This window comes from Belonocnema kinseyi, chromosome 9 (assembly GCF_010883055.1).
Source record: "Belonocnema kinseyi isolate 2016_QV_RU_SX_M_011 chromosome 9, B_treatae_v1, whole genome shotgun sequence".
NCBI lineage: Eukaryota > Metazoa > Arthropoda > Insecta > Hymenoptera > Cynipidae > Belonocnema > Belonocnema kinseyi.
This window is the reverse complement of record NC_046665.1, coordinates 10,826,134-10,838,874: the sequence shown is the minus strand read 5'-3', so window position 1 is coordinate 10,838,874 and position 12,741 is coordinate 10,826,134. Positions and strand designations below refer to the sequence as shown.

The 12,741-nt window shown below is 35.3% G+C and overlaps 1 protein-coding gene across 2 annotated transcripts in view; it reads right to left on the bottom strand.

Annotated features, from left to right (window-relative positions):
• Positions 1 to 9,597: 9,597 nt before the first annotated feature.
• Positions 9,598 to 12,741, bottom strand: part of LOC117180166 — a 4,614-nt gene continuing 1,470 nt past the window's right edge. For both annotated transcript variants that reach the window (XM_033372520.1, XM_033372521.1), the window contains 2 exons: positions 11,111 to 11,279; positions 9,598 to 10,192 (listed from right to left, as the gene is read on the bottom strand). In XM_033372520.1, coding sequence (XP_033228411.1) covers positions 9,871 to 10,192; positions 11,111 to 11,279 — 491 coding nt within the window. In that variant the 3' untranslated portion in view covers positions 9,598 to 9,870. The remainder of the gene's footprint in view (positions 10,193 to 11,110; positions 11,280 to 12,741) is intronic.

Here is a 12,741-nt window from a genome sequence, read left to right as displayed (position 1 = left end):
GGAAAAATGGTTACTAGACAAATTAAGAGAACCTGCAGGTTCTCTTAATTTGTCTCCATTTGTCCCCATGGAGGTCCAAAGAGAAGCTAAGAAGAGGAGAGGGACGCAGAATAACACAAGCATGTTTGGGCGAAATTCTGAATAATGAGGCGAGAGGTAATTTGGGAAATTCAAAATGGGAGCAGAAAAGGAGAAAAATGAAAAGGGTTTGTAGTATACGAGAAGAGGTTATATAGTGACAGGACATAGAGTTAGAGTTATTAGTAAAACAAGGAGCAGAGAGATGGTCAGAAATTATAGATTCGAGGTAACATAGATGGTATATGATGGTTAAAGGGTTGACGGAACCAGAATATCTGCAAAAAATAAAAAGGAATAAAAATAGATATTGGATGGATGAAGAGGAGAATTTAGGTGGAGTATGTGCATACGAAATGAAGTCATGCCGAAGAGCGAAATAGGTATTCCTGAAAAAGGACAGTAAAAAGCAAAAATTCTTTTCAATATGATGAAAAATTCGTTTTTATAATAAGAGGAAACGGAAGCCCTGGAAGATCGCTCATTTTTAGAATTAATGTTACTCTTGTTTATACTCCGTAAGGCGAAAGAGTAGAATATAAGTAGTAGTTAAGTTAAGCTTAACTACTGGAAAAGAACTTAAATCCGAATCGAAATCTGTTGGCAATACTTAAATAAAAACATCAGAAAAGGCCTTCACCACATTAATATTTTAAGATACCGAAACAAATAAAAACACATTATAAGTCAACATTTCCTACTTCCTGGGCTGAGAAATACAGAAATAGAGGAATACTGGTTTATTGTTATACTGACTCTACGAATACTAAGGTGGGATACTGCGTGTTATCAGTGGCATTCTAAAGCGCCTGTTGGATACTTTTTCTTTTGGCCACATACAATATGATAGACGGTCACAAAACATCTTAAAGGACATAAAACGATATCAATTTAAAATTTTCCAGCCAAATTTGAGTCAGTTTAAAAGAACATGAAAATTTTTTTAAAAGTCTTGAAAAAAAGGATCCGTGACAAAGTGCCCGCCCAATGAGATTCGCGCTCTGTAAAAAAGGCCTGCGAATCAGAGAGCCAGTAGGGCGTGCTCATACATACATCCATCGCGATGAAGCGAGTCGCTCTCTGATTCGAGGGCTTTTTTCACGGAGTGCGACTCACTGGGCCAGCGCTTTGTCCTTTGGGCTTTTTGTCACGGATCCGAAAAAAATGTGCAGGGCCAACAGTAATCGATAGTGAGGATATACATGAAGATAGTAAATGTAATGAACGTTAATAAACAATGGACGGGTTTTTATTGAAACTACTGATGAGTAAGAGCGAAACTAAATTTAAAATATGAAAAATTTTGTAACTAAAAAGATGTCATTATTTTATAATACTTTGATCAATTTTATTAATGTTTAGAATTTCCTTATGTACAATCCTACTATATGTTGCAAATTTCATGCTTTGCGAGTGCGTTCTAATGTTTTAATCGTTTCAAACGAAAATTCTTTTTTAAATTTATTTGACGTTTACTTTTAGTAGTTCCGAGTTTATAATGTAGATCTCGTTGAGTATTCAACCTTTGATTCAATTCAAAATGTAGGTGAAGACCACAACAAATTTTATGTGCCATCAGAATCAATCACGATACCTTACAGAAAGCTGTGAAATTGGTGATATACAGCACTATCTACAGAACGTTTTAGTAGAGAAAGGGACTGATATTTATGTTAAACCAAATAATAATACTTTGCGAAGTGAAATTTGTTGTAGTCATAGCATAAATTGTGAACCTGAAGGTTCAATTAGTTCTCTATTGATATTTGCAACACGAAAACTAGAAGCTAATAAATTTTGTAAGCCTGATCAACCTGTATCTATAATTAAAGTAAATTCTCTGAGTGTAGTATGACTACAGCTGTATAGATAAAAAACCAGAATGTGCATAATATTCATGAATTTTCGTGGTGAAATTATAAAACCCAGATTAACCATAAAGTCTTTTTGATACAAGGTATAATTCGCAATAAAAAAATTGGGTTTCCCAGGAAAAAAGAATCAATTGAAAAGACGACTCTGTGAATTGCGTATCTGTCATTTGCAGATTCAGAAAGTTAAAACAGAATCGGTTTGCGACTATTTGAATCGGTAATTTTCTCAAGCAGCTTCGAATCTGCCATGTACGGTAATGACCATTTCAAGCAAGGTTATATTGAATCAGTTTCCTTTTTTTTGAATGAGACCGACTTTTTTGGGGTAAAGCTGCCATATTTCACATGATTTTTTAAATTTATAAATTATCGAAAGATTGAAATAAATCATGCGCACGTCTACTAGATTCCTTTTGTTATTTCAGTTATTGGCCTTTTACGGCATATGAGTTAGTCAAGAAAATTATACGATTAAAAGTATTTAAAAAAGAAATCGGTGGAAATTTTGGAATTCCAGAGACAGTTACGCAAGTCAAAACGCTTCGAAACCCATTCAACAGAAGTAAATGGATTTTTGTTTCCTGGGTTGGTCTTATTAACTTACTTACATTCAGGAAACTTATTAGTCATCAACAAGTGCTCAAGGCGACGACACGTCAAGACGTACACCTGCTTAAAGATCTAGGTTTCAAGCCCATGCTCATTTCGATATTTTCTAATTTTTCATGGAAGGGGAACTTTTAAATATTGATTCACCAATCATCTTTGATGAGTCAATTACACATTATAAAGTACATGCACAACAACCATATGCTTCCTCAGGCTTCAATAGCAACGATGAGATTAAAATTGCTGTTCAAAATCAAGATCATCGTGTACTACCAAGCAAAAGTTCACTTCATACACAAAAAAGATTACCCAAGGATGATAGATACCCCGCGGTTAATAAAGTTTTAGTTAATAATGCGGATTGTCATTTATTTTTGAAAAAAAGACATGAGCTTAATGGTGTAGAAATTTATGGAGCCAACAATTTTGGTCCCACGAGTTTTATGAAAAACTATGTATCCATGCAATCAGGCTGTAGTAGATTCTTGGAGAATAATGGTTGGCTTGAATGTAACTGTGAACAGATACTAAGCGATGCAAATGGTTATTTTGATGTTGCCATACCACTCACCATGATATTAGGGTTTGCTGAAGATTATCATAAAATTATATTTAATGCGAAATATGGGCTCATCATAACCAGATCGAAGAGTGATGCAAAAGCAGTTTTGCAAATTGTACCAGTAGCTGCAACTGCTATTGAAACATTTACAATAGGGATTAACAAAATTCAATGGTTATTATCATATATTAGGTTATCAGATGAACGTAAATTTAAATTGTTTAAGTATATTAAAAGTGATCCATCTATTTCAATAAGCTTTCGTACTTTAGACAATTCTATGCACGTTTGGTATGGTAATCAGAGCTTCTGCCCCCATTTTGAATTCAACTTTCTTACTAACCACATTATTACTCTTACAGAAGAAGAAGAAGAAGAAGAAGAAGAAGAAGAAGAAGAAGAAGAAGAAGAAGAAGAACGCAAGCGCATCGCTTTAAATGGTCGGAACACCTTAGGAGGGACATGCTTACCTGTTGGCAAAGAATCTCACCGGCGCGCCGAGGATACATGCACCGGTTACATGAACGTTGGATCAATATGCACCCGGAATATGGTCTTAAAACGTCTCAGTATGGAAGAGATCATGTATCTTTTGTACGCTATGGGGGATATGAGGTTCTTTATCTAGGACAAGAACAAGAGCGTCGAGCGAACATACCACCCGTTTCAGCAAGACCACCTTTGCAGATAGCCGATAATGCCAACATGAGAACTGGGATGTCAAAAATTCTCCAAAAAGTCTTTCTCATGATGAATAAATTAGCTAAAGCTAATAATACTGCTCTTCCACTAATTACTTCTGAAGAAATGAAGAACGTTATCACTAGAACAAAAACTTTTCAGCGCCAGGGCCAGATAAAATTAACAACTTTTGGTGAAAGAAGTTCACATCTACGCATCAACTCTAGCTCGTATATTTACTACTTTCTTAAACGGAGCACAACCCAACCTGCAGTGGTTAGTGGAAGCACACACGGTACTGATCGCTAAGACAGGAGATTTGTCATATTCAAAGAACTACCGGCCCATAGTTTGTTTAAACAGCAGCTACAAGCCATTAACTGTCATCTTCAAAGAGAGAATATTAACATATATCAAGCCGGTATGGAGTGCAATAGTTGAACAATGCGGATGCAAGAGGGAACTGGCTGGTTGCAGAGACAACCTGTTAAAAAGACAGGTGTATTACCCAGGATTCTATCAGCTATCGACGCAATCTGTCCATGGTTTGGGTTGACTACCGAAAAACATGCGATAACACGAACCATTAGCTACTTATTAGGCCTCTTCAGTGCCTGGAGGTGCATCAAAAAATAGTGAGAGGCATGAAAGAGCTTATGTTCTTGTGGCGGACAAGATTTGTTATATCATCTGACGAGGCACTTCGATAGTGTTGATCTGATGCCCGTCTTGCCATACACCCAAGGGAAACTGGATTCCGTTGTAGAGAATGATCAGTGTAAGATCTAGTGCAATTTCTCATTCTCCATCACTCAATGCGTCAGCGCTACAAAGCCTGGTATTGTCTTCCAAGATCTAAAGACTAAGATAATTTATCTGATTGAATTCTCGGCACGAGCCGATGATAATATCACGAAAAAGAAGGAAGAGAAAGGAGAAAATTTTAAGCTTTTCTTTTCGGCCTGAGCAGGTTGTACTAAAGCTACAAGGTCCATCTTGTGATTCTCATAATCGGCTGCATAATCCCGGCATGCAGGCATCATGCACAGTTCATAGCTAGCTATATGCAAAAAGCCTTTCTTCTGAGATCAGTTCACCTGGTCCGTTAAAACTGCGTCTTCTAACATTTTACAAAGGTTGATAGCTCTAAACAAGTATTCAAGAGGTGAAACCTTCACCTCCAACTGTGCCGTCTGCTGCATAAGGTCATCCGCATCTAGAAACCGCACTATAAGAAACAGTGTTGTGCGAAGTATCTGCGTAAATTAACCATTCTTGCTTACCATCTAGGATAGAATGAGCAATAGTGAACGACGTACACGTTCAAGTTGCGTTGGGATTGGCTGCTTCAAGGAAACATGATCTTTACTTCTAAGGCCTACAACTTCTCTATTCTTACAGTATCCTACACTAATGGTTATTCATTGTTCAAAACAAAATGAATCATTAAAGTATAGACTGATGTTCGCCTAATATTTGAGGTTAAAGGGAACATCATGAATTTGGGAGCTATGTAGGCGTTAGCAATACTACTGACAGGCTTTTCCATGCTAGACCTGCAAAAAACGAAGAAGAGAGGGACTAAGAAGAACACGAAGACCCGAAAAATAATAATGGAGAGTATTTAAAAGATTTTAAAACGACACTTGTCGCTTCCCTAGGACCTTCAAGGTGCCCCTGTAGCCACCGCTGGGGGCTACAGCATGAGGGACGGTGCTGATAGTGACCTGCGAGATGGTCAGGCAGATCTCACTAATCAAACAGCTGGCCAGCAAGCACATCTGTGATGATTTGCAGTCATACCGTGAGAGAGCATAAAGTGGGATACCACAATAAAAGAGGACTTGGTGCGCCTCTATTACGAAAGTGCGAAGTTTGAAACAAGCATAGAAAAAGGATAAAATTTAAGAATGAAATTTGCTGCAAAGTATCCTAATATAAAGAAAGTCACACTAAGAGATCTTATCGATAAGGTGAAGAACATCAGGACTAATCTATACTGTCCAGCAAGGGCAATTAATGTTTTTTTTTCAACCTGTTGATGATTCAACACCACCACATTTTTCACAGGTAGGTGGCCTTATACCCAAAGCTCCGAAGATGTGGACAACGAAGACCTGATTGAATCTGAAGGCATAGGTGCTACGGATAATGAACATCAATTACCGAAAGTAGAACGAAATTGCCGGTCGGGTACCTGTTTGTTAGCTCAATATTGTAAAAGTCTACGTTAATTTGAACAATTTATGTTTGTTAAATATAATTTTCAATTAAAAAATAAGGACCAGAACCAAAGTTCCGTTATATTTCGTTATTGATCGAAAAAAATAATTTTTCCTAACTTTGAACTGCTATCTCGAAATTTGGACGAAACTAGATAATATATTAAATTACTTCAATGATTAAATGAAAATTCTTCTGTTTCACTCACAGTAACAAAAGTGGAATGAAAGTTTCGACCGGGTCCATGTTTCTTCGTATAATATTGTCAAAGTCTACATTAAACTAAACGTTTTGATGTTTTTAACATTCAAAAATTATTATTCAAGTATTATGTAGAATTAATAAGAATATATTGTCTAATATATCAATTTAACTTCTTTTTTTCCTATATTTTTCCTGAAACTTCTTTAATTGAGAGGACGGATCAAATAAGGGGACATATTTATGTCCCTTTATTTAATCCGACCCCTCAATTGCTAAAATGTTTTAAATTCTTGTAATTATGAAAGGGCTGTTTCCCAGCAAGCGCGTAACGACGCGTCACATTTGCGGTTGCATTCTAAGGGCAGTTTGCCGACACGCTTTGTCGATACTCAGGTGCGAATTAACCGGCGGCCCACGGTCGGGCCATCCGTCGGACGATGGGTCCAACTTTGTGCGCCCCTGGTCGGGCCAACCAGCTAAATGATAACGGTCAACCGACTTTGGCTTTTCCACGTCGGGCCAACATTTGGTCCCACATATGGGCCATCTATTAAGATGACGCCGGCCCAACCTTTGACAAAAATTAATTTTAAAAAGTTATTTTTAGAATTATTATTATATAATCTTCTCTTTTTATCATTATTAAATACATAATTTACACACACGGTTACTTTTACTTATAATCGCATGCTTTAACGCTTTAAAAAATTTTACTCGTCCAGGATTCGTACCCTAACTAAACTAGTGTATTTTACCGCGTACTCTAACCACTCAGTTATCGAAGCACTTGACGTTTGATTACAAAAATTGTATGTTGTATTTTCTTTATAGAATAATTTAGAAAGAGGCTTGACAAATTGGGAAGCTATACTTTGAAAATATTCAGTGTTCGATGCTTTTTTAGGATTTTTAAGTTTTGCAGAATTTAAAATTAACTTTATTATATTTGTGATACAATTTTCAATTAATAATTCTGAATGTTTCATTTCGACATTTTTAATTATGATATTGTGTCACAAATTAACAAAGTTTTTCATTTCTGTTGTTTTGAAACTAAACTTGATAATTTACAAGATATCTAAATACTAAATATTTACTCTTAAACGTTCCTATTTTTGATAAAGAATTTTAATGGTTTATTTTAAATATTTATATATTTCTACGAGTAACACACCAATCCTACCTCCCAATAGTACGAGCAGATCAACTGCAGCCTAAAGCAAATCTATCGAGATGAAGTAAGTTATGTGCATCCAATGTTACGGGCATATGTGACGTCGGCGGACAGGCAATCTCTTGATCACAGTCGGGCCGACTGTAGCCTGGACTGACGGTCGGCTTTTCGCTCGCCGCCGTCGTCAGTCGCCAACGTCGGTCCGACCATGGCAGCTTGAAAACATCTTAGTCGGTTCAACTCTGCTTGCCGTAGATCGGTTACGATAGCAGGGCCGTCTTTGGGCCGATGGTCAAGCTCTGGCATCCGACCGAATTTCGCACCTGGATACGACATGCGGCGCATATAAGGTTACATGTGTCGGCATTTTCACCATCACAATGTTTCGACTATTCTGCACATCATGCACACACCAGGCGAGTTCAGTGTCGAAATTTCGTTATCTGGGATGTGCAGCTGTGACAACCGTTAGAACGTTGGACCGCAGAACTAGGCCTACAATTGCAATCTTTGTCTCAGCAAGGGTGCGAGATTCACCAAGGAAGATCAGGTTGGATATATGGATGCCAGCAAATTAAGGTGTAAATGGGGTTGATTAACTCAATATATAAAGCAAATAGGACCAGAGGGTGATTAGCCATGTTACTAAAATCATCCCCCCTCGGTACATCGAGATATTAACACCATCAACATTGGATGAGATTATAGACTCCCAACGGCAGAGATTGGATGTTCTTACTGTAAGACTGCGTCGGTACAAGAAAAGTAGTGCACGAAGGCAACAAAATTGAACCCTTCAGACAGATGAAAAAAGGTTCTATCGTGAGCAGAGTGTAAGGGAAAATAATCAGCAATTTTAATACTGCGTAATTCAAACTAGAGAAAGCAAGGGCAAACAATATTCATGAAATATAGGTGAAAAAAAATCAGTTTTAGATGTTTCAGCGGTCTTGAAAAGGGCAAGTAACTGGAAAGCTCCAGGTCTGGACATGGTGCACAATTTCTGGTAAAAGTACCTGACGAGAGTGCATCATACGTTGACAAGGTGTTTTCATAAGATCATCAAACACGCTGATCTGATGCCAGGCTTTATGCTACAGGGTACTACGTATATGTTACCTAAAAAACTAAACCCTCAAAAGCGATATGAATTTCGATCGATAGTCTGTCTTCCAACAATTCATAAACATCTAACAGCTATCATTGCAGATAAGGTATATTCTCATTGCGACGAGAATGACATCTTTACAGAAGAACAAAAAGGATGTTGTAAACACTCGCGAAACAGTAAAGATCTAGTCACTATAGACGCTGTCGCCAAAAATCAAGCTCGTATATATCAGGGCCAGTCCACAATGAGAGCCGTAAGCGTCGACGTTCGAACCTATATACGTACTTGACGTCATACGCACGTTGTTGCCAACAGTCGCTCAGTGGACTGTCGTTTCTCGTTCCACCGTTTCTTGTTTTGTTCAGCGGTGCACCGACATCCAATAGAAACATCTCATTAGAAAGCGGGAATTTTTTAATAAGCGAGATGATAAAAAAGGATGCCCTTTCATAGAGTAAAATGTTGGAGTTCAAAAAGTCAATGTTAAATAATTAAAGCTCTTACCGACTTTGTTCCTTGCCTCAAAATTTTTTTAACGGGTTTATAACTTTGTGAATCAAAGGAATGAAATAATTCTTTCATTTAGGTTGGGGAATTATATTTAAAACATTTTTTCAATTTTTCTTTAACAAAAATGACTGGAAAAATAATAAAGATTCGGGAAAAAATCCATAGGAGTATCTTTAATTCATTAATACTTTATAAATATTGTGTTCGCAGTTAAACTACCTTATATTTTCTTTTTCTCAGGACCTACCAAATTTCCTAAAAGTCACCATCATTGTTTTAATTTAAAAAATCAGGTGCATATCTTTTCATAAATACCTTTTAAACCTTTTTGTATATATGAATATCGGAAATTTTCTCTCATTATTATCAAAGATATTGTTAAATTTTGTTTTTGTAAACAAGGTATGTTATTATCTTTCAAACAGCAGCAAATACAAACATTTTTTCATTTTTATGACTGACTCAAATTCGTGAAAAAATAAACTGTATAAAGGAATACAATTATAAAAATAAGAATTCTCAACACATTTTACCAATATAAAAATTATAAAATCAAAGAAACAAAAGTATTGGCTGAAAATTACATATGTTTTTTAATGTTCAAAGTAGCTATTTTTCTAAATAGAAAGTTATTTGCAATTTTAAAATTTTAGTTTCTCTGTCCTACGCTTATAACTCATGTTTTTCCAATTTCTTAATGACTTTAGAAAAAGGAAATCCAATCATAGGAATATATCAATAAAGTAGACGCACAGTGATCCCTGTAAATACTTTAGAATTACATTACGATATTACATCGTATAATTAATTCAGTTTTTTAAATACATTTCCAGTATTTCTACCTCTAATCGTGTACAGGAAGCCCTTGTTTCTTGTTGCGAATCATTTTTCTTAACTTAAAGAAGCAATTTTGACGATGTTGCTCTGGAATCTTTTGCCAAGCGTCACGAAAAATGAGCATATAATCATTGTCGTAATCGTCTTCGGGTCTGACATTTTCAGCGTTATCTACTCTATCATTAGTAGAAATAACATTTATTTCATGTGCTGATGTCTCATGAACGTACTGTTGGTCGTCGCCATGTTCAATATGATCATTATCATCATCAGATTCGTCGGTCTCCCAATCATTATCATCTCCACTTAGTTTGAAATGACTTGCTGTCCTGAAAAGCAGAAAATAAAAATTACATTGCATTCATCATTTCTTCAATAAGTAGTATATGTAAAACAATTAGAAAATCAGAAACGACGGATACATTTACGATTATAGGGATTCTTATAATTAGCACGAACTGTCACGAAAATGAAACATAGAACGATTTTTTCGCTCTTCAAGCCTTAAGATAGTCTTCAATTTTGATTCGTTTACGGAACCTACAATTCGCTAGTTCTTTCAACCAAAAGTGCTAACACTTAAAATGTATCTCTCGATTTCGTATCTGGAATATTTCACACTATTTTCTGAAAAAGTAGTAATATTTTATTTCAGAGAAATCGCTGAAGAAATTTTTCAAAAAAGCCCACTTTTGAATTTATAAAAATTCTGAAACCCACTTTTTCTTGGAAAAGAAGCGAGATATAAAAAGGTGAAGAGAGCGAAACTGATAGTTGGAAGATTTTCTACAAAATGATTCCATTTATGATTTCTAGTCTACCTTCGTTTTCTTGAAAAACTTTATTTTCCTTGTTTAAAAAAATACAAATTCACAGTGTAAAAAAATTGTTTAATAATACATACCTACTTTTTCATATCTCCATTTATTTTACAGTAAACCGGGTATTTAGATTTTTAAACATTATGTTAAAAATGGATTTTTTTCTTCGAAAAGTAGTTGTCACACATTCCAAATAAAAAATTTTTAAATTAAACATTTTTGCTGTTTACCCATTTCATTTGAAGTAATTTTAAAGAAACCGTGCTGAGATACTGTGTTTTCGTCTCGTGAATATCGACATGAAGCATATTGGTAACAGTCCGTGATAATTTCAAGAAAAGAATAAGAAAAACGAAAAATGTGAAAAATAATTAATTAACCGAAATAGATGATTTCAAAATAGGTAAGGGAAGTTTTTATATTTACTTTCTGTGTTGAATATGTTGCTCAAGGAAATCCATCATATCGTAATATTTCCAAGTGAGTGGCTCATTTTCAGGAGCTGCTAATCCAGATTGTATATATCTCTTCTCCTTTTTGTGCTCTTGGTGATACTTTTTGTATAGCAGCTTCCATCGGGCTACGACGTGTTTCACTGAGAATAAAATAATCATTATAAGCAATAAATGAATAAAGATTTTTCTTTATTTTCCCTTTTGTATGTTTTTGTCTGTGATGTTTAAGAATGAGACAGTTGATTAAAGTCCTAACCCTACTGGTAGAAATCTCAAGAGTATTCTCAGGCGAAATAGCCTGGCCCGTTTGAGGCTATCTGCAGGATCGATTTCAATGATTCATTCTGAGAGATAGTCAAAGAGATTTGGGTCCTTTTCGAGGTCCTTTCTAGAGTGATGCGACGGCCACATAATGGTCCTATTGTATTCGTCACGTACCGGGCAGGCAATTATTTACAGTAGTTGGCCATCGCTAACCCAACTCTCCCTTCTTAAATTTTTCTTCTAATTATCAACACTTTTTTTAATTGATGAATTTTCTCATTATACATATTTATAATTATATCTTATAAAATAATATACTATTTTGACGAGGTAGGTTATATTAATTCCAATTTTAAACATTTAAAAAAGTTAGATATCTAAAATGATCGAAATCTGTAAATTCCGAATTATTATGTTTTAGGCTGTTAACTTTGAAATTAAAAAAATCTATTTCTTAACTTTAATATGAAAACTTAACAAAGGACCCTTGAGTGTCGGCTACTCTATTGAGATAGCCTTTATGCTTGTTATTTATAATCGAATTCTTATTTCAATTTCAACCTCTGCTTGTAATTTATGATGATTGCCAGCAGAGAATTTCTCAAAGCTTTTCAGAGTCTAAGAATCTGCAGTTTCTATTCTGAGATTTCTATCGGTATAGGGTAAAGAGACTTCCCTGTACGGTGCGTCGATGTTTTCAACGCGGAATGTATCGTGCTATGCGAGCAATTTTACACAAATAATGCACAAATTTTACAAAAATTTTGCAAGGGTTCCCTTTTTTAGACCACACTGATGCTTCATTTGAAATTTAAGAAAATAATTCGACTATTTTCCACTGGCATAATTGAAGGGTGGCAGTACAGACCCAGTAGGCACAAAATTTGCCGACGCCTTTACGCCGTCGTTACGTCATCTTTACGACAACTTTACGATACCCTATGTCCATGTCGTTAATGTGTCTTTACGTTAACGCAAAAACGTCGTATGATCTGACGATATCTTTACGATATCATAAAGACACGGAAACGACACTTACATAGAATGTCGTAAAAATGTCGTAAAGACATCGACAATTTTTGTGCCCACTGGGGAACTAGTTAACCAAAATTTTTATCAAAACTGAAAACTCGATTTATTACATTAATAATTATTCTTAAAAAATTCCATACGAATTACATCATTTTTATACATATAAGTGAGAAAAAGTACCAATTACAATTTTATTTGCAATTTATTTCAAATTTTAAAGTGATAATACTTTGTTTTAAGTTTTTTCATTAGTATTTTTAAAATTTATTATAATTCGATGGAAAAATATTTCTTATTTATATAAAT